Source organism: Struthio camelus, chromosome 2, assembly GCF_040807025.1.
Source record: "Struthio camelus isolate bStrCam1 chromosome 2, bStrCam1.hap1, whole genome shotgun sequence".
NCBI classification, from domain to species: domain Eukaryota; kingdom Metazoa; phylum Chordata; class Aves; order Struthioniformes; family Struthionidae; genus Struthio; species Struthio camelus.
Window position 1 is genome coordinate 104,943,255 of NC_090943.1, and position 26,296 is coordinate 104,969,550.

Here is a 26,296-nt window from a genome sequence, read left to right on the forward strand (position 1 = left end):
CTGCTAAGTATTAATTTTTCAGCAATTTCTGGACATTTTTGTGAACTGCAGGGTAAAGGCGGCTTTACTCTGTGAAACACTGCCAAGCTACGCAAAAATTATAAACTATCGAGGTGATTGTTGTATTCTCTTTAATCACCATTTTGTGTTTTGTTTCTCTAGCATTTACTTTTTCAAGTTTGTTTCCCCAACACAGTGGCAAAAATCTAATAAAATGGACAGACTTAAAATTATATTAAAAAAATTAAAGTACAATGCTAGGAGGGGTGGTTTTATGGAAATAGACCAAACATCATAGTCTAATAAATTTGTGAGGCCTTAAAAGCTTTGCTCTCATGAAGCACTGTACTTAAAGCAAGTGTGACATTTCTAGGGAAATATCTCAGAAAAAAGACAATAAGAATTGCGAATCCACTTATGGATCCACTAAAAATTTCATGGACTGAGGCCATGCCAGGGTACTTGAGAATTTTAGAGAACAGGAAATGCTATTCCCTTATTACCTACACACTGCTAACCTCTTAGATCTGTGAAAGCTAAGGGTAGGAATAAAAGCAGCTTTTAAACGTTGCATGTAATGTAAAAATGGTATTGAAATCAAAATACAAAATGGAATGATGCAACACGAAATCAAGCTGTTCAGATGGTGTGCAGGTCAAGCCTAGGTCAAGTTTAATCTTCGGCGTTTTTTTGCACACTTGCCATCAACTGCCCCATTTGCTATTGATGTTTTAATATTTTTCAAATAAAATACCAATAAAATTTATCTGAAAAACATTAAGTCACAAAACATGACAGGCACGCAGTAGCTAAAAGCAGCTAGTAATTACAGTCACCAGCTAACATCTGTAAAGATGCTTATTGATTTAGAAGAAGCTATATGAGAAGCTAGCGTTAGGAGAGGTACAGGCTTGGGCACAGAAATTTTACCATGGACCAAGACAATTTCTACTGAGATGTTTTCCATTTTTCAAATTAGACCATCTCTTGTTTGAGACACAGCAAAAAACCCCTAGAAACTGGGACCTAGGACCTGTATGACAGAAAAGTTTGAGACTTTTGCTGATCACAGTAGCATAAATTTTACTTATTGCATTACAGTTGCATTACAGTAGCAACTGGTCTGCTATGGAGACTGATTCTGGGCATTGCATGAAGAAGCAGCACCCACCTGAGAGCACACCACTTACCACCCAGTTACATACTTCACTGGTGATTCTTTATCAGGGCATCTCTCTTTCAGCATGTATTACTCACAGCAAACTTTTTTTCTCCTTGTCATCTAGCAGTGCAATATCAGAATACACATTTTCTATTAGCAAACGTAAAAGAGCATGGCTATTCTTTCTTCACTGCGCATATGTGAGAAGGCCAACGTACACAAGGACAAAATACGTATCTACAACAGGGCAGCTGCTTATTATTCAACTTCTTTCTATAATATAGCACAAGGATATCTTGAGCCTTCAGATATGAGCATCCACTTGGAAAGCTAGACACTGAGCTTTGAGTAAAGTCCTTCATGACAGCTTAGGGGCATGATCTTAGTTCATAAACTGAAGTAAGCTACCTTGCATCTACTGTGGGGCACATACATGCATACAAACTGTTACCTTAAGGTGACTAACTTGCTGTAAGATACATCTGATACATGCTGTATCCTAATTTATCTTGGGGCAACTTGCTTCCGTGGCCCTGTTCTTTCTGACCTCTCTGAATTACAGTAATGAAAGTTACTGGCAATAAAAATGCACTATTTTTACCCCAAGAAGACTATTTTCTGCTGCCTGAAGCAGGATGAGGAAGACAACATTAACAGACACACCACTGAGAGCACTCGAGAAAGAACTACTCTAGCTATTTCAGTCAGCTAGATAACATGTAAGTAATAATCATATGTTAGAATTTGATTTACTCAAATCCATACAATTCATGAAAATTCATACTACTTGGGAAAATACATTTGAGACTGTAGAGTAAGGTGAACATGAAACGAGCAATAAAATGCAAGTTAGATTTGTTAAAAAACAAAACTGTGACAAAAACAAAACCTGACATAACTTTCTGACACCTTAGTACCTAGCAGAAACAGTCATGTACTAGCATTTCACTGGACAAATAAACAAAAAGCTAAAAGAGACTGTGAACTGAGGTAAGAGCTAACAATGCAAAAATCACTTTAAAATTAGTTAGTCATCACTCGACTAATTTATTTGCAAATGGAACTACTAATGAAAAATGAGTTGCATGCATTCTCTTTGAATTCAAACGTAACTCCTCATCCCTCTCGGCACCCCAGAGTTCAGAAAAACATTACGTCTAATCAAACACTGCTTTTGAAGTATACTTAAGAAACAGAAGCAAAGGAACGTTTATATGACAGACAAACATCAGCTTTTAGCTTCCCAAATCCTTAATCTGACTCAGATTTGAATAAAGACAGTGGTTTCTTTTGTTTTAGTTTTAGAGAAAATGCATTAAACAAATGTAATGCCATCACAACATGTTTACTCATACTGAGCCGGATCCTGGTTCATTGACATGCTCATCCTAGAGCTGGCTTTACGGATGGCATGCAGAAATATTCTATAGGAAGCAGCAGCATGCATTGGCCACATAGAGCATCATTCCACCCAGGCAAATGTTACCCTACCTTATCTATTAGGAAAGATACTGGACAAAGGCTAATTATGGCCAAAGTACTCCATCATACTGTCTTTCCTGAAGGCCACATAGTCAAGCGGAAAGAAGAAAAGGAATAGAGCTATGATAACTAGCAGTCTGTTTCCCATAGAGTTTTTCTGGCAATTATTTAAAACGTGTTTGTAGTTGCACTGCATCAGAAGAACTGCTGCCACGACAAACCGGAACATCAAATATAAACCTCAAATTTGTTCAACATATCCATGTTTCCAAAACAAGGTAGCATCTTCCCTCCTTCTCAAATACTTATATGTTTTCACATAACTGAGCAAGTGAAGTGGCCATTTCCCTATTTCTTTTCCTTTTTCTTAAACAAAAAGAAACTCCGTAGCCTAACGCTTCACAAAAAAGTATATTCAAAAAGTACATAGTAGAAGTATAATAAAAGAAAAAGTATAAGTATATTCAAAGTAAATTCATTTCCTAGCTTTCCAGAGACTTCTGGGTGGGACATCATTTGCTAATGACAATAAAACATTACATCTCTACAATTATAGAAACAGCAGATTTTTGGGAATGCTACTTTCTAGGTTGCAATTAGAATTATGGGAAATAAATCAGCTTAAGTCCCTGATGTTGACAAGCGGGTCAAGTTGAGGTGAGCCCAGTTCCCCTCAGCTCAGTTTACAGCTCCCTTCAGCTGATGAAACAAACTTCCTGTTGAACATCTCCTCCGCAGCAAAGTCACCATCAAAACTGTCAGCCAAGCTAACAGACAAAGAGACATGAGGATCTGATAAGGCAATTCTGTTTTTCAAGAGATTAAACCAAATGGCAAGGGTTCTGGCCTATTTGATCTCTTATTTTCTTAGTAAGCACTTTCTAAATCACATAATACAATAAGCATCTTGGTATAACTTTTTATGGTTTTAGTTGCTTACTTGCGAAAAGATTATAACTAATTTAAATGTGCGATACAGTCTGATAGCACACTCAAAATAAGACTGATCTTACTGATCCCTGCTAATGAGAGAAGCTACACTCAAAATGAGCAATTAAGGGTATCCCAGACCAAGTTCATATATTTGAAAGAAACCTTTTTAAAAGTGTACGAGTTGAAAAAGCAGGTACAAATATATGTTAAACAAAGAGCTGCAAAATACCTGGTAAATAGTTATACCTCTTAACGTCCTACAAAAAATAACATCCTGCACCAATTTAGGGAGAGCTAGGAGAAATGGCCATACATAGATAGCTCTGCTCTACAACAACAAAAGATAGCAACATGGAAATGCAACAGACCTATGATTTGCAAAGAAGAATCATCAGGATTGGAGGAAGTGTTCTAGGATATCTGGAGGGAAAAATTGGCAGCCTAAGTTTTTCTCTACCAACAAAAATGTGACTTTGGAGACCATAGTAGATTTCAGAACACCTTCCTAGATGAAGTGGGCAAAAAAAATTCAACAAGCTCGGGACATTTAAACTGTACCAAAAGATTAACAAACTAGATGTGATCAGTTACGATTTTCTTGAGTTGCTTCTTGTCTGTGACAACTTGTGCTTAGCAGCTATAAATGAAACAGTTTGCAGAACCAATCCGTCGTCCCTAAGAATTTGTGCTGAAACCACATTTCAGCTTTCAAATATAAACTGTTTTTGATGTGACTTTGTTTAAACACAAACAAATTCTGGTTGAACCTTTCTAAAGGAGAAAGTAAGACGCACAAATTCCCTTTTACTTGTGTATGAATAGAAAAGGAGCATTATATCACCTTGTACAAGCATGGTATAACCACGGTGTAATAAGATTTTTAATTTAATGAGAGCTCTTCTGTTAGAGAGTTTAAATTTCCTAACTGGATGCCTAGATTTCATGTGTTGGGTAGTGGGTTGTTTGTTTGTTTTTGTTTTGTTTTGTTTCCCCCCAAGTTTTGACGTCTGAGCCATTTCTCTAGAACAACGCTAATAACGCTTATACTGAATACTTGTCAGCTTTCTTTGGAGGAAACTGTAGCAATCAAATATTTTGGAGAAAAAATTTGACTTGCTCGATATGCTTTTTGCTGCTGCTACTGGAACTCTCTCCACATCTATCTAAGCTGTTCCTTGTAACTGTCATAGCTACCAGTCTTTCAAAAGATAAGCACTTTTTTCCAGCTAGATTCCTTTAAAAACGTTCTGCATATATGGGAAGACAGGACAAATGAGAAGTTCTGCATTATGTATGTACGTATGGAGTGAAAAGAATCAAAAAAACACTTCTCTATATGCAATTAACAAAAAACTTCATCAGGAGAAAGGAAAATTTAAATGCTACAGAAGGCAGCTGTGATCTGCACTAAATCCTCATTAAGAGTGTGGCTTCAGAAGTTAAAAATAAATACTGTATTAAATATTGTAAACTACTTTATTGATTTTACAAGTCCCTTGAACTCCAGTCTTACTGATTTATATGTATAAGAGATTAAGTCTTAAAGTCTTTAGTTTTCTTCTACAACAACATCAAGGCCATTCTTTCTTAGTAATATTTTAATTCACTGTTTAGAATGGCACAAGCTACACATTTTTTTCCTTTTGAAAACTTACAGAGGATCTCTGAGAGAAAAAGACAAACATGCCATTTTGATTGCAGACATGAAGCGGCACTAAGATCCACATCATTCATCCCAAATTTTAAGTTCATAATTCAGCTAAAGAACAGCACAAATGATCTCTGATTTTACACAAAATCAACACTCTTACAAATAAGAAATGCAAAACCCTGTTATTGCTCTTACCCGTTTTCTTACATACAGAACAGAACATTTGGTTAAATAAATGAGTTAGTTCTTCCTATCATTACTTTACTAATATTTCTTACATTCTGACTAGTTCTCCAGCCTCTCCCTTTACCAGGAAATTAGTCTTTAAAGGCAAGAAGCTTACACTTCAAAAGAAGGGACAAAGAAATCCAACCATCTGTGTTTGGTCTTTCTAAAAGGCCACAACAGTTATGATTTGCATTAGCTTTCTATAAATCCTAGTAAGCCTTTGCTAGTCCAAAAAAAAAAAAAAACAAAAAAAAACGTTACAAGATAACACATATGCCCACCAGCAGTACTTTTTATCCATAACGGTAATGATTTAGGAACAGAACTACAAATCTTTGGGAGTATTTAATAGCTCTACATGCAAAGCAGATTTGGATGTGAAAAATAAGTCACATTTTCAATATTTGTTCAGAAGTACCGAAGATTTCAAACTATTTATAAAATAAGGATAAGGATTTCAAACTATTTATAAATAAGGATAAGGATTTCAATATTTTCAGGATATTTAAGACTATTGTGGAAAAATAGCCTACCATTTTGCATTCTTGGCATGTAATAAAAACTTAGTTACAAAGATAACAAGATACTGATTCTTTGTACTGTCTTTTCATATGACTAAAACCACTTTCTTCAATATCTTTCGCTTTGGGTATTGTAGTCCTATCCAAATTTAGGCTAAGGTTTTCAAAATTGATCAGTAATAGGTCAACTATGGGTGGGGAAATAAAGCTAGAAGTTCAAATTCTTTCTGCGATGAACTTCAGGTCTTTAAGAGGTCTCCCCTATCAAAGCATATATGTCCACGCTTCTGGAAAATAAGTTCTCTAAACTAAAAATGAGCAAATTAAGTAACCAAAACCACTTTTGAAAATGCTGTCACAGCAGCAGAGGGCAGGTCACAGGTTCATCTGCCTGGGCCAGGAGTACAGGTGGACCACCGGGTGAGACAACACTACTTTCTGTTCTCCCTGCCACATGGAAGGGACTAGCAGAAGGTTAGTGATTGCCTTGTAAATGGTTCAACAGCAAACTTCCCTTTGACTCATCCATTTGGTACTTATCCAAGGCTGTGTTCCCAAAAACAACAGAAGTGCTAGCTTGGCTAAGGCTATGAGTAGATATGTTCATTTACTCCATGGTACCTATAACACAGAAACCGTGATCAGGAGTGGCTATCCTGCAATATACAGCAGTTACGGAGTGCAGCACAGAAGTAAATGCCAAAGCTATTAGGAAACGCCTAACACAGTCACCTTCTGATCTAGCACAGTCCCTAACCAGGCAGGACCTTGATGGCTCATAAGCTTCTACCTGAGAGACGTATTATGCTTTGCGTATGTGTATAAATGGTACAGACAATCAATGTAATCTCACTACAAACTGTGTTTGCATGTTCCCTTTGGTAAGGGGAATAAAAAAATTTGCCTGATTACTTAAGTAAGAGTAGTAGTGAATATATATACATAAGTATTATAGATTGATTATAGGATAAGGTATCATAACATAGGAGTTTTTATGTTGCTATAGTTTGTAGATCATCTTGACATCACCTCCAGCTCAACATTTCCTCTCCTTACTGGATTTGTGGGCTACACAGTTTCATCAAATGCCTTCAACTCCCATCAGATACTTTTGATGCCATCTCTTGCAGACAGACCACAACAATCAGCTAGGCAGTCCTAGCTTGTGACCAACATAATATGGATTTTTTCATCGCATTCTTTCAGAAAATATTACACAGAACAATAATACAATGTTTTTAATATTGCAGTCAACTACACATGCAAATAGCATTTCTTCTTTCATACTGTATTTAATAAGTCTAATTTACCTGATAGAGCATCTTGTGCTTCAAAAAAAGTGCTGAGACCCCCTTTCACGTAAGCTAGACTCCCTTCATTTTTCTTATTGGCTTGTTTCTTCAGATTCACAACTGCCGTTTTGAGCTGATCAAAACTGAAAATAAACAAAAAAATACCACTGACATTCTTACAATAAATAGGGTCAACCAATGAATAAACAAAACCCAATATTTGCAAAATAAAGCTGGTTACTGTCACAGAAACTATTAAAGAGAGAGAGATTGCTATCCAGTTTGCTTCCTGATAATGACAATTTTCTCTTAGCATTACATGTCTGGAGAATTAAAGTTTTGTGGGTTTTTTTAAATCCTATATGGAGAGTTGTGTTGGGAGAGACTTTGTTATAGTTTAAATCAATCAAGACATTTCTTCTCAATATGTAATATTATTCTTCGCTAACTGTTTGCACTACACTAAATGGGCAATGCTAAATCCCTACATTTGATACACTAGATTAAACAAACGTCAGTATTAAAGGGACTTCTCCCATTCCAATATTTAACTCTTCAGCTTAGTCGACAATCCTTTTCCACTTTCAGTTTCTAAGTTCTTTCAATACTTTTATGTTAGTTGGGACATAAGGTTCAGAATTAAACAGAGTATTACAGCAAAAACAAAGAGCGGCTGAACGGATTCCCACTTTATGAAAGTATGTCTTTTTATATGCAGTCCATTGAATTTTTTTTATTTTTGAGGAAGTGGAATATTCATATCCAACTTATCATTGCTATGCCTAAGACGGGTTTCTTTCTGTGTTAGTTTCCTAATATTTCTAGATCACTGCCAGTTTATATTTGATTTCATATTTTTATTTTTTGCAATCAGCTGCAATTATTTTAAAAGTGATCTGATTACTGTATTCATGATTGACTCATTATTTATACACCATTTTTTGTTGATGATGAACATGGCCTCACTAATTATGTTACTGGATCCACTGTAAAGTCACCACCATACAGCAGCTCAGAAATATCAAATATAACACAGGATTTTTATCCTTAGGAAAATCCTTTTTCCCACCTACAGGCCAATCCCCATCCCCCTTATACAGAAGAAAAAAAAAAACAAAAAAAACCCCACCCACAAATGAAACCCTCTACCACACCTCAGAGTGAAAAGGGAAAACAGTTAAACAAGGAAATTAAGACAATTCCACCGAAGGCCTTTGTTAGTTTTAATCAGTTGTAGAAAACTATTTATTACAAGAACGAACCAAACTTTATATCAGGCAGTAGGAAGGCTATCACCACCTGCTGGGAGATAAAAATACTGGTGCTTTTACAGACAGCTCCTTTGTTATGGACATGATGTTTTATTTCCTCTTTCTATTTGCTGGTCGAAAATCACGTTATTTACTGGCTGAACTGGCCTGCTTGGGTGTACAAGAAGTACTTACCAGCAGCACTTTCAAACTAATAAAAATCTGTACTGTTCTCTTTTTAAGCACTGTTTCTTTTTATCTGATGAACTAATAGCATGTCTAAATAGTTTATTTATATTTGTCATGCTGTTGTCAGGACAAAAAAAGACATTATTTTGATTGCTTAAAAAGAATTTCCCCTCAAGGAAAAAACATACATAAGCTAACCAAAACATCAGCACACCACATATTTAGCACTCCTAATACCTGAGGTTACACAAAGGACAAGAGCCGAACAGTTGTTGTATGCTTCTGGAAAAAGAGCTTCAATGACATGGCCAAGATAATTCCGCAATTAATAGCGATTCTAGAATATTTCCAAAAGTAAACATTGCCAGTGCAAAAAAGGAATCAACTTTGCTTTTTTAAAAACCTATTTATAAGTAGATTCCAAACATGATCAGATTCATCTTATTCTTTGAGCCATTCTTGTTATTGACAGTTTTACACAACTTTTACACCTTCAACGCTTTAAGATTTAGTTTTTCTAAATCAATATGAACATGCAAAAAGAGAAGTAGTTTCCACTTAAAAACAAAAATCAATTCTTCTTATTCCACTGAACTGAGGGGACCATTACTTCAATATGTTGATGCACAGGGACACAAATTGATGGAACTTTTCCTTTCCAAGCTTAGAAAAAGAACGCGAGCTGATCCTGGAAGGAAAATATTCAAAGTGTGTCTTCTTAATAGGAAGCTTCAAATTTACAGAACTGACTTTCAGGCACTGATCCAATGACATAGTACTGGCATGGTACAAGTTAAAAAGTGGCTGTACAAGCTAATATAGTTACTTAGGTTACCAACTGCTTGGTAGCGTTGATGACCACTATTTTTACTGCCACCTTGTCATATTAGAGATGTAAGATAGCCCCGGTCACATCATGCTGTTGCTCATAATTTGCTGTAATTTTGATAAACAAGTTAGCGTTATCAGCTTTAAGAAGTCATTTAATCTACTTTTTGGATCCAAGGTACCGTCAAATGTACCTAAGTAACCTATGATGGATACCTGTCAAAGCAATTCTCAATAGCCTCCAGTGATCGTGATTCTGGAGTTTTTCAATTTACTTGGTTCCAGGGCTTAGGAAATCTCATGTCATTTTTTATCTGTATCTAATCTAAATCTTTCTTGTCGCAAAATGAACTAGTTATTAAAATACTCCTGTTTTTGTGGCTCAGCTCTCAATACCTTTCTTCGAGCATGGTAGCCAGAACTAGGCAGAGCGCTTCAGCTGCAGCTTTAATAATGACAAGCAGAACAATTTTCCCCTTATCTTACATAATACAGTTCTGGTGATACACCTCAGAAGATGCTTTGTACTAGAGTGTGAACTGAAATTTATGGCATGTTACGAGCACCAGATCCTCCTCTGTACTACCGCTGCCTAACCCAGGGTCTGTACTCTGCTGCTTGCCTTCCTCACTCCCCTTAGGACCTTGTATTCCTCTATTTCATGACTGCTACAGCCAAGGCTGCCGCTGATTATCACATCCCTGATCTTGCTTGCAAGTAGACCTGGGAAAGCATCACCCCTGGTGGCCTGTCTAGCACCTCTATTAATAAATCATTCCTAACACCCTCCAGAAGCCTTCTGGATTGCTTGCATCCTGCTCTGTTGCCCTTCTAGCAATTATCAGGGAGGTTAAAGTCTCAAAGAAGCAGGGTCTGTGATCTGGAAACTTCCTCAAGTTCCTTGAAGGAGACTTTGTCCACTTCCTCATCCCACTGCAATGTCATCCTTTTTGGCCTCTTCTGATCCTGACCCACAAACTCCCAACCATCCTGCTACCCATTCCATAAGAGAGCTCCAAACATTCAAGCTGCTCCTTCACACAAAGGGCAACTCCCTCTTCTCTTCCTGCTTGTCCTTCCCAAAAAGCCTGTTCCCATTCATTACAGAATTCCAGCACATGAGCATGAGCTGTCCTACCATATCCCAGTTTATTCCAGTAGTGCTATATTCTAAATCCACATGCAGAACAGATTATAATATGCTCCCCTTATCCATTTCCAAGGGTGTGTGCATGTGTGTACAGGCGCTTGAGATAGCACCCCTTTCGACTGGTTTGGTCTTTCCCAAGGGCTCTCTCAATCCCATCACTAGATCATATACTTAGCACTTTGACCTCAACTCCTTCACTTAACTGCAAGCTGTTATCACAGTCCTGACGTTCTTAATTTAAAGTCCTTGCCACCAGGTTGCAAGTCTGCTGGCAAGGATGCTCTTGCACAGCTTTTCCAGTGGTCCCATTTCTCACTGACAGTTCTCATTCTTCAATCAAGGATCCACCATTATAAAAGTAAAAAGCACTGCCCATGAAACCAGCCATATAGCCAGCTGTGAACTCACAGGATGCATCCACAACTACCCGAACCTTTACCTGTAGGTCAAAGAGAACACCATGTGGACTCCCACCTGGGATTCACCTTGTCTCCAGGGCTCTCCAGTTACCCTTGATTTATTCTACATCTCTCGTGGCAGTGTCACCGATGCCCACGCGCATGAGCGACAAAAGGGTAACAGTCCAACAGCCAAACTTGAACTTCTTAAAAAGCAAAAGTTGTCTGTTCCCTCTCACTTTATCATCTTCTAGACTTTTAAAAAAACCTGCTGGTCCCTGAAGTAGCTGTCAGGTGTGATAAGGACAATTATTTTTAAATCACTTCTCTTCTCTCACTTTATTTCAAAAGATGCTGTCATCATGCGTGTATTAGGTAATAATGTTGTTTTGCTGTTGTTCTGGCTCCTCAGTCCACCATCACCTTGAGATTAAATCAAAGTATTTCCCAGGCAGATTAATGTTTATGTTCTGGTGTGCTCAAAAAAACCCCAGAGACCCAAAGTGCTGTTTCTACTATTAGATAATGAAAAATATTACATAAATTGGCAAAATGGCATTTCTCTTCAAACTGATATCAGAACATCCAGACAAAAGAAGACTTATTCTCTCCACTAAAATGATGTCCAGTATTATCCAAACACAAGCACACAGACTTTTCAGAACTGAGCATGCTCAATTATCACGTAAATAGGTATTTCTATAATGCATCTATGAAAGTACACATTATTATGAACCAGACTTAAAAGTGAAGAAGTTAATGGTCAAGATTTTAAGAGATTTAACCCAAAGATCTTACTCACAGGTCCAACTTTTTTCTACTATAACATCTTCCACAACTGCTGGCTAAAAGCTAACTGTTACCACTAACTGTTTTACTCTTAGTCTGTTCGGTGCCCTTTGCTTGAGGCTATAGTCGTAACTTAACACCTGGAGTTCCTGTTTAAGGCCATGCTGTCTAACTTCTCAGTTCATGGTGGGCTTTAACCTAAAGTAAGACAACTGCCTCCTCGCATAGGAAAATCGATCTATTATTATAACACCAACACCTCTAGCCTGTAATGAAAATGCAAGTATATTTGATGTTATTAAAACAATTATTTACACAACATAACAGCAACAAACCTTGTTGTTGAATGATTCTCAATCAGGTACCAGGCAGCAGAAAAGTTTTCACTAGTGAAATCAGCACTCATCCCAGGAAACAGTGCCTCTAAATCTTTCTGAGGAAATCTGCCTCTGAAAAATGAATATTCATTTCTTCAGTGAGACATAATTTTAACCTGTTTACTAGAGTAAGTGTTGCATAGCAGAACAGCTCACATTCCAACAAAATGTAAATATATACTTGTAACTTGTCATTAACCTAAATCTGCTATTATAGACACACCTAGTATATCTGAGAAAGAAAAGATTGAAATCTAATCTAAATAAAAATAATTTTAGCATTTTGATTTCAGTACTACACAGCAAAGTATAATAAAATGACAAAACATGTTAGCACTAATTTTAAATCAACAGTGTCACTGTGAATGTTTCCATAAGAGTTAAATCTTTCAATAATTTTTACATTGTGCTTGAATCGTAACATTTCAGCTTAATAATACTCCGTCAGAAGATGTATACAGATGGATCTCTTTCTTTGAAATACTGCATTATTAAACATATAGTCTTTAAAACTATTATTTAATTTGCATTAGTAATTAATATATTAATTGAATAACTAAGAGGCGGGCACTCAATTTCTTATTTCTGTTGGCATAAGAGTTGTAAAGTTCCTAAAGTTGTATTGGCTACAGCTGAGCCAATACAAACAAGAGCAAAGGTGCTGTTGCTTTAAGCCTTCTTTGCCAAATCTGTCATTTAGAGATGCGCTGCCAGGCACTCTCACAGGGTCTGCTACTATTCAGTAATGACTGGGGAAATATCGTCATCTCATTCTTATGCATTGTATGTACTTACACAGAGCTCAGATAATGCTGACTGAGTACATACAGCACATGCTACATGTTGCTACAGCATTTCACATATGCAAACAAGGTGGAAAAAATAACTGCACACTGCTATTATAAAACAGATTCTAGCTTATTTCCCCAGCAGTACGGAAAATTCACATTTAAAATTAAAATCTCAAGAAATTGATCTGAGTATCGTTACAAAGAGGAAGTGCGATGACTTATACTTTTAAGCCTAAAGAGACTTCTATAAACTTCTATACTTAAGTTTACAGTCTTAAGAGTTCTGTATGTTTGTGCACAGATCACCAATATCATTTTATATAAAGTATCTTCTCATTTCATCAGCAGAGCAAATGTGTTTGAAATGCTCTATTCAAAAGTAGTAACATGGAGGCTTAAAAAAAAAAAAATTATGAAACAGGCCTTGTGTTTCAAAGCTTTATCCGGGGAAAAATAAAAAGTTAAAAAGAAGTTTCAGTGACGGTATAAAAACATGGACACACAGAGGAAGACACATAGATAGACACAGAAATAAATCCTGAGTTAAAAATTATCTTCCTGCTAAACAGAATACACTGACCTGTCTGTCAATAGTAATACAAAACACAAAGGAAAAGGAGGCATATCCCAAGGGAGAAACAGCATGTTGTGTTTATTTTTATTCAGTCTTACGCTGCAGAAAGATAGCATGTCAGTGAATTTCTTGTGCAAGCAGATTCTCTGCTACAATGTTTCTTAAAACTAAAAAGTATTTTCTAATATACTCATATAGAAAATGTATTCCATTTATTTTAAATCAGCATGCTAAAAACAGTTAAATTCACTTTTTAAAGAAAACATGACAATATTCTTCTCTCAGTCCAGATATGAATTTCACACTTGGCCATACTCATTCCGCCACGCTTCTCCAGTACATCACCAGGTCCACTCACTACTCAGTTCAATAGTCCCAGTCCCATCCCATTTTCAAAAACTAATCTCAATAAAGAAATTTTTAAAACTATTTCTTCATTTTTTGGGCCACAAAGTCAGATTCAGAACGCAAAATAAAATCCCTCTGTGACGCTCACCCATTAGACAAACCACTGCTATACAAAATGTACTATACGCACGTGCAAAGCTGCAGTACCTTGCATTTAAGATCAAGCGGGGGGGGACAGACAATCTAGAACCAGCTAATGGAGATCATATTTAAAACTGTATGAAATGAAAAGTCGTTTGAATGGACTTGAAAGTGACAGTTTGTTAGAAAGATTTTTTTTTAAATCTAAAAACGTTTCAAGGAGGCTAAAGCTGTTTTTATTACACTTTTTTTAAAATAAAATGTGGAAAAGAAAACAGTAGATTAAATGAAATAAATCTAAAGGCAGGCATATTAAAAAAAAGCAATTACTCGGAAACAAAAGTTGCCTTCTCTAAGTTTCTGCTCATATTCAAAGGACTGTTAACACAAGCAGGTACAAACGACCACATACATAATGACATGGCACAGAAGCCATTCATCAGTAGCACCTGATTACAGCAGGGGTATATAACAATACTTTTTAAAAATCAGTGCCCCCCCCCCCCAAAAAAAAAAAAGAAAGAAAAAAAGAGATGCAAACGAAAGCGATGATAGTGATATGTGAAAGGAGATATGAAAGGAGAGGGACAAGGAAAATAGTGCAAGAAACAAATGTAGCAGTTAGCAGTGAAGGTCGCAATATTTCTCTATGCTTGATGAAAAAAGTGATAATGCAATATAAAAATTTATAAACGTCAGTAGTGATACTCAAAGTTACCAGTGACCTTGAATTTTGCAAATGCCAGCTAGTGAGCAGAAAATGCTGACAGTTCGAAAAGCATAGATGCAGTCCCATTTTATCCCTCTTTAAAGATATTTTAAGATGATATTTTGTTTTTCTTTTGAAGTATTCAGAAGTGCCTAGTAGGCACAAAGAATTTACCAGACAGTATCTCACATGTGATAAATACTATGGTTATCCAGAAAAGTTCATATTAAATCCACACATGGTGGCACCTTTGTGGTCAATCACATTTGTTTAATGCTTAAAAAAAGAAAAATTAAAAAGAAAAATCTTTCCGTTACCTCAAAACAGGCTCAAACTTTTAGTACAAGCGCTATGGAAGTGCATGTACACAATACAAAAAACAGAATTTATTCATATTTGTCAGAACTTCAACATATCTTCTGAAGAAGCCAGCATATACAGACATAAAAACATGAAAAGCACACACAGTCAAAGATACTGTTACCAAGATGCTACTTATTACTACAAGACTGTAAGGCATACGTGTGACTGTTTATCTTATGTATGAGCTTTACAACTCCTAGAAGAAAAATGCTGAGATAAAGATCAATCATTTAGCTAGGGATGTAATAAATTCCTGCAAATGAGTTTTGCTCATGGGCAGTTTGACAGAAATGAAGGGTTTTTTTTTTTTTTTTTTTTTAATTCAGTGTTTGGCTGCTTTGAAAAATTCTTGGGAGCCAAATTCTTTGCCTGCTTTGAAAAATTCTTGTATTTGTGTACAAATTCTTTGTACACAAATACAAAGAGATGTATTTGTGTAAACTATAAGCTAGCAATGCATTTACGGATCTTCTTATCTGCATGGCTATATTTCAGACACAGTCACAACAGAACAAAAACACAAAGGTGAGTCTGTGTGGAACATTAAAAATATGGTGTACTCTGTGGTGTAGCATCCTCATTTTTATCATGAATTTTACCCATCCTTTTTCCACTAAAGTAGATATGGGTAGTTACTGCTTACTACAACCACCTGCACAACAAGCTGCTCACTAAAAAGTTCAAATTGAAAGCAACTGCATTTCTAAAATGTCTGGCCAGGTGCACCTAAAGAGAGACTGAGTCCACATCCATATAAGCTTGTGTTTCATCAGCTTCTACTATTGAATTAGTAAATAAGTCCTTAGAAGTTGTTACAAAGAAAACTGACTTACAGTTTACCTATCAACAGGCACATATGTGATTTGAGAATGTATTTCTGTTTTACTTATTTGAATATTATAGGCTGAACATGAACTAGTAGCAAAAGCGGAGATCATGTAATGAAATTGTTAATCTTCATTCTTCTGCTGCTTTGCCGGTTATGTATGAGTCACTGCAGGAAGTAAACTCTTAATACTCTGTCATTGATTAAAAAGCCATCATTGTAAAAGAAATTAGGAGCCAGAAGCAGAATCCAGAAAACCTCAGAAAAAGAGACAGGTTTACCATCTTTGAGGACTCTCTGCATTTCTCTGCCCTTACAGCCAAAGCAAAGTAAATGTATTGGATTGATAAAGTAGTACTTTCTGCTAGGCAAGACTATTTTATTAAAACAAAAACGGATCTGGTACTGGAGCTCTGGTTAACTACTAAAAATAGTCTTACTCATTCATCAAAACTATCACAAACAATTTTAAATATAAAAATAATTAAGATCTCGCATATTGTAAATGAATTTGGTTTCACACCATCACAGACTTTCACCTCTCTCAAACATTTCACTTCCCTCAAACATATTTTAACTATATCTAATACAGTCATGCAGTACCACAGTAGTACTTGCACTCACATAAAGGACACGCACATCTGCTTTAGATCCAAAATGCATAATGTACAACCAATTCACTTGCGGCACATGCGCCCAGCAACGCAAGTCCTTCCTGCACCAGTCCACCACCCCAAACCTTAGGTACAGCATAACCTAGTACTCAATAACTCTAATTTAACATTACAGCATATATCAACTCATATAAATTCTAGTACAGAACTTGTTCATACACAGAGTGTTTACATTCACCAGAGATTTAAGATTAGCCTATGATCTCCATGGGTTAATCACAGCCTCCAAGGAGTTACAATTTAATATTAGACAAAATTCTAGAGTAACAGCAACAGAATGCAGCTGATACTAATGAACAGAGCTTGGCTATGAAAGCAACTTAGCAATTTATAATTTTTCTGTAAAGATTATTTTCCCCCCCTAAGTTTCAGAATCTCATAGTATGATTTTCAGCATATGTCACAGTAATTACAGATTAAAGCCAGCTCCCAAAACTGGATACAGCCACCAAAAGGTAACTTGAACCTCAATTCCACAGGAGTTTATAGGTCAAAAGGAACAACTTTAAATAAACACAGATTCTGAATGGCAACCAGCATAAACAAGCGAAACCTAGAGCTGCTGTACACTCTCCCTCTGTCTGGTACCAGTCAGACTTTTAGAAGCAGGCTTTGTACCAGCTGTACTTTGTTAATCATGCATGCAAGAAGACCAGCATAAAGGACACTGGAGTAGACTAAACAAGACAAATCAGAAGGTGTTAACAAAGCTCTCTGCAACAGCAAAGAGACAAGGATGCACGCTGGCAATTATTCTCTAGTAGCACTGGGCTAATGAAAGATATGCCAACAAAACAATTATCTAGCATTGATTAACAGGAAAATGTGATAAGAGAAATCTACTAAGGGATTATAAGCAAGAAGCTGAAACTGATGCATCAGTCTTACAAGCAGTAACTGTTAGTATATTTTTAAACATCACAATACTAGGTCAGAGATACTGGATGTCACTCTTGCAGGTTTCACAATTTTTTCTCTGGTGTCCCTATGACAGAAGTTTCCATGAAGTGTCTGCTGCTGTCAGTTCTACAGGAGTTTATCTTATTCAAGGATGCAATTATCCAATGAATTTCTATACAAGCCATTAAAAAAAAAAAAAAACCCCAAACCCACAACCTCAAGAAAGCCTTACTCATGGTAGCAAGCTGACAGTTACCATTAGGTGCATTAGGTGGCAGTGTAAGATCAGTCTGTTACATCTTCACAGCTGAAATGTTTTGGAAGCTGGCGTGGGAAGCAGCCAGCATCTGTATTGAGTGGGCGGATACAGAACTATGTGGAATGTACTTAGTATGGCAACATTTGCTTTCATGTACGAGACTGATTCACCATACTGACCTCTGCTACATGCAAAACAACAAACACTACTAAAAAATTTTTCTAACTACCACTAGGTCTGACTACAGCAACTGCTTTGCAGCGAAGAGATGTTCTTAGTGTGACAGAGTAGATAGGGGAGGCAGAGTACATTTGATGTAAACACTGACTTGTTGCATGGGAGGGAGAAAGGATACGTGAAACATCTGAACAAGCAATTAATTCACAAGTTCGGTTGATGAAAATTTAGATCCACATAGATTTTGTCCAGTGCTCTCATGAAACAAGAATAACAGTTTCCTCTCCTTGAACTGTTCAAAATTCTGGTTACTACCTCACTTACCAACCTGTTCTTGTAACAATTCTAAAATGTGAAAATAAACAGAAGTACTATAACATTACTGTTAGTATTTTCATATCAACTTTCCACACTTCTATTTGGTGACCATTTGGACATCCTTTTCCTCCTAAAAGCTATATAAGCCTCTTGTAATGGTTTCTGCCTACAGCTCCGTAATACCACAGCCAGGAATAGTCCTTCTCCTCCCTCCTCCCCAGTGGGGAAGGGACACTGGACCTGCTTTGCACTTAAAGCCTTTATGAAGATGGCAATAGAAAACTAAACACCTGTCTCGATCTCTATTCTTTCCTGGAAATTAATAAACAAGAATTCAGAAAGATTATGTATTTCTAATGCCTGAGTTCCTGTGCGAAGGAAACATTTTGTTGCTCACACACAAGACGAGCTAGGTTTTAACAATGTAACAAGTCTCATCTAATTGGAAGCAGTTCCCTTTCAAACTATGAAAACACAACTACCAGCAAGACAGAAAAATAGCACATATAAACATTTGTCTATGAATAGATTTGTGACTTCACTATGCTTCAACAGTGATTCTTAGCCAACATATTCTAGTTTCATTATAGAATGATGATTGATTTTATTTTTTTCGCAATTGGGACTCTACTATAAAAAAGTTGAGTGATACAAGAACAGCAATTAAGTCTCGGAAAATATGAAGCATTTATCAGCCAGAAGTTACCAATAAGTATTACTTGTTAAACTTCCAGGCTGAAAGACGATGGCTTGCACGTATACCTGTAACACTTAACTAGTCTTGACTCACAAAAAGCAATCGTGAAGAACAGTGAATATCCATAGTTCTTACTTTTACATCCTTGTAACATCTAAATATGAAAAGAAAATTCCAGTTTCTAAATGCACATTTTGAGTATATATATTAAGTATATATATAAAGTCAAACTACATGCGGTATTCTAATTATTATTAGAATGCATCAGAATCATTAGAATTATTAGAATGCATCAGACCTACCACTAGTTACCTTATTTACCTTTTTTATTTTATTTTACCTTATTTATCTTTCTATTTTATTTACCTTACTTCACAGTTCAAGGGCTTTACTCACTTAAATCAGGCCATTCCCAATCTTACAAACTCCCATTTTACGTCTACTGAGTCAGAATAAACAAAAATTTAGTCTCTACGTGTATAAATAGTTTAATGAAATATTGTACTAAAATATTTCTATTCATTATGGAAAGTTTTTTTTAAGTGTTTAAATATCCCATTTTAAAATGTGTTTTAATTGGACAAAGTATCCTAAACAATATCTTTAAAATCCACAAATGCAACTTTTTAGAACTAAGCATAACCTATATTAAAAAGAAAAAATATCACAAGGGATAGGCGATCTAACTCCTTCCCATGTTCCAGACCGTCTTTCTGTATCAGTTGTTGATGCCTGACAACCACTTTCTAGAAGGATGACCTTTCCTCTCTCCTTCTGTCCCTAGTCTACCCATTTCCTGTTTTCTTCACAGTGTGCTCCCCTTTAGCTTTTTTCTATCCTGACTCCTATTTTCTCAAATCTGTTTTCCTCTCCGATTTTCTCCCTGGTCCTCTCCACATCATCCCTCTTTAAATGCTTCTTTTGCTTACCACTGTCAGCGTGCTCAATGCACAACATTCCTTTCCTCATCTGCCACCAGGCTGCTGCAAGGCACCCAGCAAAGGTTCGAAATCCCAACAAGCTTATGGCCTATTTCTTCAGCTTTGGCATTCAAATACGTCCCAATTTGTACATTTAAAAACTGTTTAAACAAGTCAAAGGTGTTAAAAGATCAATTATGCTACAGAGTCCACCCACCTTGTAACATGTGACTGTTCTTTATTGCACTAGGCTTTCTTTTAAATTTAAAACATCCCAGAATTCCAGCATTTTTTAATCACTTCTAGTGGGAAATCATTCCAGTACCTAGTATTGGTTAATGTTTGCTTACATGCTCGCTTTCTTAATTTACAATTGCCATTTTTCTTCACTCCCATATACAATTTTTTTCCTTATTCATCCACGCCATACTTCAAGTATTTGCAAACCTGTGTGTTTACAGGTGTACAAAACACCTAGGCTTGAAAGACAATTCCTCAAATATTTCCCTATTTTTCCCTTCACAAAAGGGTTCTTCTTTCCTAACTGTATTTACATACTTTTAACTTCCTTTGTATTTCTTTTTCACACAAAATCTGAGTTTATTAACATGCTACTTACTTATGCTTCAAGATAAAAATACTTTAAAAACACAAATACATTAAAATAAATTTAAAAATGTAACCTTATTGGTTTCCTATTTAACAAAACATTCAAACAGATGTCATCAAATTAAACTAATCCTACTGTTTAGGCTTCCAAAAGGTAATTCTTAATCTATCAAATTCAAGCTGCCTTGACTGTAAGAACTATCAGTTTTGGTTATGAAGTTGAGACCCTGTATTAAAAGTTCTCTTAAAATAAGACCAATTTAAAAGTACCTGTGTCATAGCTAACACACTTACTGAATGAAGCCTTGTGAGAAATACACAGATGTCCGATGTAATTGCAGTGGTTATTCTGACTTAAATTCCAAAGAAAATAATGGAAAAGCTTTTACAGGGTTCAATTCATACAAAATTAGAAAAAAATAGTTTTAATGTCAGTTTTAACAGTTTCATAAAATATTTGAAAACATATTATATGGGTTTTGAGATTAAGTGCTTCATTGAAAAAGGTAACCCAACACATTCAATATTTTGTCATTTTAATGGAAACTTGGTACGCAAGACTGATCAAAAACTTAGTGCTATGCAGTGCCAATAGTATGTATCACAAGACTAACTGCAAAAACAACAACAAAAAAAAAAATCAAAAAACAAAACCAAAAAAACACACGCATACAACACAGTGGGGAATTCTCTTCAGCGGAGATTATCTTTAGGTAGGGTTTTACTAAAGCCCACAATACTGTTTCATCAGTAATTGAATCATCTACTAGTTTTATCACTAATAATTTTAATAAAGAGTTGGAGAAAATATTAAGTAAAAGATTCTTTCATCTGGACTGAGAAGACCAACTTTTCAAGGAAGCAATAACTAGCTGAACACTGTCAAATGCAAAATGACACAGCTAGGATAAAGCAATCCAGGTCATCCCTGCAGAGTAATAGGTGACCATGTCAGAAGCAAAAGTAGCAACCGATGAATAAGTGACTCATTGCTAGCTCCCTGTGCAATGCTGGGGTAATAAGGATTACCATCTTTTTTGAATGTACAGACTGGGCAGGGAGAAGAGCAGAGACAGGAAGCCTTCTGGTATGACTCTGGGATATCATCCACAGTTCTAGAGTCCACATTTTTACAAGGCTGGAAAACTGGAGACGATGGAAGAGTATCAGAAGTTATTTCAAGGGCTAGAGAAAAATACTTACAAGAACAGATACAGATCAGTCAAAAATCTCAGCTTATTAAAAAAAAAAAAAGCGCATAACTAGAAGCTGGAAATTGATGCCAGATCCACTGCAAATCACATAGATTTTGGAAAATGTGCATTTACCCATCAGAACGAGCTAACAACGGACACTGGATTTTCTACAACATGACTTCCTCAAATCAAGACTGGATACCTTCTGGGAAAATATATACTAAAAACAATCACAAATCATTGTACTAAATGCAGAAATAATAATTATTTTTTAAATCTAGTTAACAGTCTGAGCCGACCAGACTTTAGATCAAATATTCCAGTGACTCATTCTGGCCTTCACTTCAATGAATCTTTTCACATGACTCTTGCCACTGGATACAAACAAACAGATGAATGGAAAGTAAGGACTTCATATTTTTAAGAATTTCTTGAAGTCTGAATCCTTCTGACAAAATATAAAGACTCCAAGCTGTTAATTGCCAGGGTTTCAAAAGGCTGATAATTCAGGAAATCATAGAAAACTGGAGATAATTAAGCTCAGAAAAAAATGATTTAACAGAAGATTTTGTCTATTGTGCTAAGCAGTAAGAGATAATATTTAAATTAAATCCCAAAAAATAATTAACAGTTGGCCTTAAGGCCAACTTGCAACATCAACAACTAGACCAAGAAGCTTCTTACTATATAGAAGTGCACAACCACATTACCCCATCCTTGTGAAAAAGGAATAATACTGAAATCATTCACAGCCTCCACTATTCCAAAAAGCCAATGAAATCATGCATGTACTCTTGTTCACAGAGTATTCAGACGACAAGACCGCTAGTGAAACATTCTAATTTTAAACAGCCTTTGTTTCTGACCGAGCTAATATCTCAGTCAAGAGAAACATTGTCTCTGACACTATTTCTAGGAGTTGGTGAGGTCTGGAGCCCTAAAAATATCTCCTCTAAAGCCTTGTAATAAGCAATTAACAGAATTAGAAAGTTCCTATTTCAGAAAAAAATGTTACAAAGTCTACCTATTTACGAACAAAAATAAAGGATTCTGTGGGTTGGAAAGCAGTATTTATATTTCAATAAATAAACTAGTTGCTGTCTATAATAAATCATATTTTACAGTGCAATTTTAGCAACAGATAGCTATCTAAACAACCTTAAAAGCTCCACGAAACTCAAATGCAACACTAAGTATTCCATAGCTACAATGTATCAAATCAAAGCCTTAGGTTATTTATCAGTCCTCAAAATCTAAACATCACAGGAGTTCAATATATCAGGCTTTTAGATTATCTACAGTCCTAATTGAGGCTCCAAAAATAAGGATTAGGAAAGCAGGACAGAGCGTGCACCAACAACTCTTTTAAGCACCAAACATTATACCATCCGCTAATATATGTATTTATTTTCAACTCTTTCCCTGCCCTATAAACTGTTAAACTTTCCTGGAATTCACAGAGGCATATATTGAGAAAACCACTAAAAAAGTGGATTAAAGGCATTTGGTACTCACTTGTCTATCTCAATACCAAGTGGATTAGCTGGACGTAGAGACAAGGGGGGAATCCCTTTGTTCCTATCAGTGCGCATGTCATAATAGTTCATTTCATCCACCCAGACAGCAGACTGATCCAAGATACCTAGAGAAAATAAAGGACATATCCTTAAAACAACAAGGGCTGTCCAGCACTATCAACTTCTAACATACTGAATTAATTTGAAAAATCCTGATAAAAATAAAATGCATGCCTAGGTAATATTTTGAAAGATATATGGCAAAACAACCTGGATACCATTATATTAAATTATTTCATTCTAGCTGCTGAAAATGTATTAATGCCTGGGCATCAAACACTGCCTCTTAAAGAGTGCATCATTCCATGTAAATTAAGAGCATATTCCTCTTGCTTATGATCACAGTATAACAGTATTTTTCATTCTCCCAAGTACTTTGATATCTGTCCATCACTTAGTCATCCATTACTTTCAAAATCACCAGTTACTTGGAGGTCTCCCTCTCGGCAGACTTTAAAAAAGATTCCTTTCTCTATAGCACTTACTAAGCACAAAGTCAGTCAACTTTGGCCACATGCCAAAAGCATGATGCCTTCAAGATCTCCGTGATGATAGGACCGGCTTTGTTTCCAAAGCCTTAGCACAGACAACATGGAAAGGTAAGGCACAATGGTTCTTGGGCCCCCAGAAGAAATCATGACCAGATACTTTAACATCCCCAATTTTATAGCTTGGGAGAAATTATGCATTATTTAACTGTCACTGAACGGCAGAGAGAGAACAAAAGCCTAAAACAGTTCCTTTTGTGGGAAGCCTTACGTTAAAAAAAAGATGTCTATCCAACTGTATCAATGACTTATTGAGAGAGGCATTTTAAATCCAGAGAGTATTTAGACTGGATTCTAGATTAAGCAGAGGTCCTAGACTGCTTGGCAACATCATTTTAATGATTAAGCACCACATGAAAAATACTTCAGACTTTGTCTGGCAGGATGGTTTGAATTACAAGTAAGAAATGGCACTCATGACTCAGCTTGCTTTAAAAGATTAACTGTCAGCTCTGGATTTAGGTATAAAGCTCATGAGTTTTTTTATATTTTGTATTTATCTAGTACAGTTAGAAGTAAGGTGAATAATGCCTGGATCTGTCATCAATTTTTTGAAAATTTTAAAATTTTAATGCTTTTGCCCAACAATAAAAGGGGCTACTTTTCATTACTTATTGAGGGTTTATCAGGATATTGAGAAAGAGGAATTTAATTCACATGAATCTATATATGTATATATTAACACATTTTATTGATATATTCTACTTTTTTAGACAACTGAAGACTGTCCCCAGGTGGATTGCTTTTAAATATACATTTTAGTTAAAGAAGCATTCAGTCATATACTTGTTTAGCAAAAAATAGATACGAGTTTGAACAATACCTATTTTTTCAGGTTTCAGTAGTTTGAAGGAAACAGTTGAAGTTCCTTTGCCACCAGACTTTGTAGTGACAATAATGTCCCCCTTATCATTTTTAGCTTGTCCCACTCGACACACAATTTTACTGGCAGACATCCATTCAGCAGTTAGCAGACAGTTGTGCCCACAGATTGTTAAACCTGAAAAAAAGAATGACTGTGAATAAAAATATTTTTGAAGTGCTGTAAGGCAAATATGCTCATGGTGCTTCATACACTTCACATATGACTCTTTTCCAGTCCTTAACAGCCAAGATGGAGTGAGAGTCACAAATACATTTTTCAGATATTCCCTAGGTGACTTCAGCTCTAATGCCCTATTGCCATTTCATGAGACACATGCAGTGTTGCTTGAAGCTTATTGTAACCTCTCCCATCAGTAATGGGGCTAGTGCAACTTTTACTTCATTTTGTAGTCAAGGTCCTCTGCAAGATGTACTTACGTGAAACTTCCGTCAAAACTGCAAGCAGAATCTTTGATAAATTCACCACATGTGACTTTACATAGCAAAAAAATAAGAAAGCCTGCAAGATATTCACAAGAAACAATGTTTCTTCAAGCTTATTTGTTTAATTATACTTTTAGGGAAACAGAAGAGACTTCTGGCCAAAGTACTCCTTCACAAATATTCTGCCCCCTTCTCCTGTATCAAAATTGTTATGTAACGACTGCTTCTGCTCAACAAACCCCCCTTGTTGTACGAAAGAATAGTTTCCTGTTTCTTCCGCTAAACTTTCACACAACAGAAGAACAAGTGACATACTATGATATAAAAATAAAACGTATATTTTGGTCACGAAGCTCCCTCGCAGAATAAGACCATGGCATATTAAATTATGTCAAGCTTTAATGCTTAAGAACACCTTCTTACATTTAGAATCAAGGTACACCTAAACATGAGGTCTGAGGCTTCCTGAGTCTTCATACATCTTTCTACAGGACCTAACCGTAGTCAGATCAGGACTCTGGATGCTGGAATAGATGGGCAGATCTAGAAGGGTAGTTCTCACACTCCCAATTTGAGTTTTGCTGTCCTAAAGAATTAGCAAGATTCTAATTTCCATATTACTAATAGAGAATAGTCCCTAGCAGACTTGATTTCTAGAACTTCATTAGGTTCTTAATTTAGGTAAAATTAGGTGCTTTCACCCTTACCTAGAAACATAAGGCATATTATCCAAAAACAACTAAGGCCATACTAGTGTGTTGGCTGAACTGGAATATAAATTAGGCAGGCACAATAGTTCTTCCCCCACCGGCTTGGCTTTTGTTTTCAATTTCTAGAAAGCTCTGACCAACCTAACAAAAACTTAAGAGACCGAAAAAGGTCAGCACACGTGGCTCAGTACCTGAGCTTCACGCTTACTTTTTCCTCACAATTTAAGTCTCTGACATTACACAGCAGACAAATTTGGCAGTTTTCATGGTTTTGTCAGACATTAGAATGCCTCAATCCCCGCCAAAACCTATTTTGAAAATGAACCTCTCCCCACCCCCCAAAAAATAGAAAGGCCTTGAATCTTACTATAACTGAAGAGAATTTTATGTGAGCACGGATA

General features: G+C 36.1%; 1 protein-coding gene across 3 annotated transcripts in view; it reads right to left on the reverse strand.

Annotated features, from left to right (window-relative positions):
- Positions 1-26,296, reverse strand: part of EXOC2 (exocyst complex component 2) — a 147,899-nt gene that overhangs the window by 102,127 nt on the left and 19,476 nt on the right. For all 3 annotated transcript variants that reach the window (XM_068931992.1, XM_068931990.1, XM_068931991.1), the window contains exons 3-6: positions 24,701-24,877; positions 23,268-23,394; positions 12,209-12,322; positions 7,288-7,412 (exon numbers count right to left, since the gene is read on the reverse strand). In XM_068931992.1, the coding sequence (XP_068788093.1) occupies positions 7,288-7,412; positions 12,209-12,322; positions 23,268-23,394; positions 24,701-24,877 (543 nt within the window). The remainder of the gene's footprint in view (positions 1-7,287; positions 7,413-12,208; positions 12,323-23,267; positions 23,395-24,700; positions 24,878-26,296) is intronic.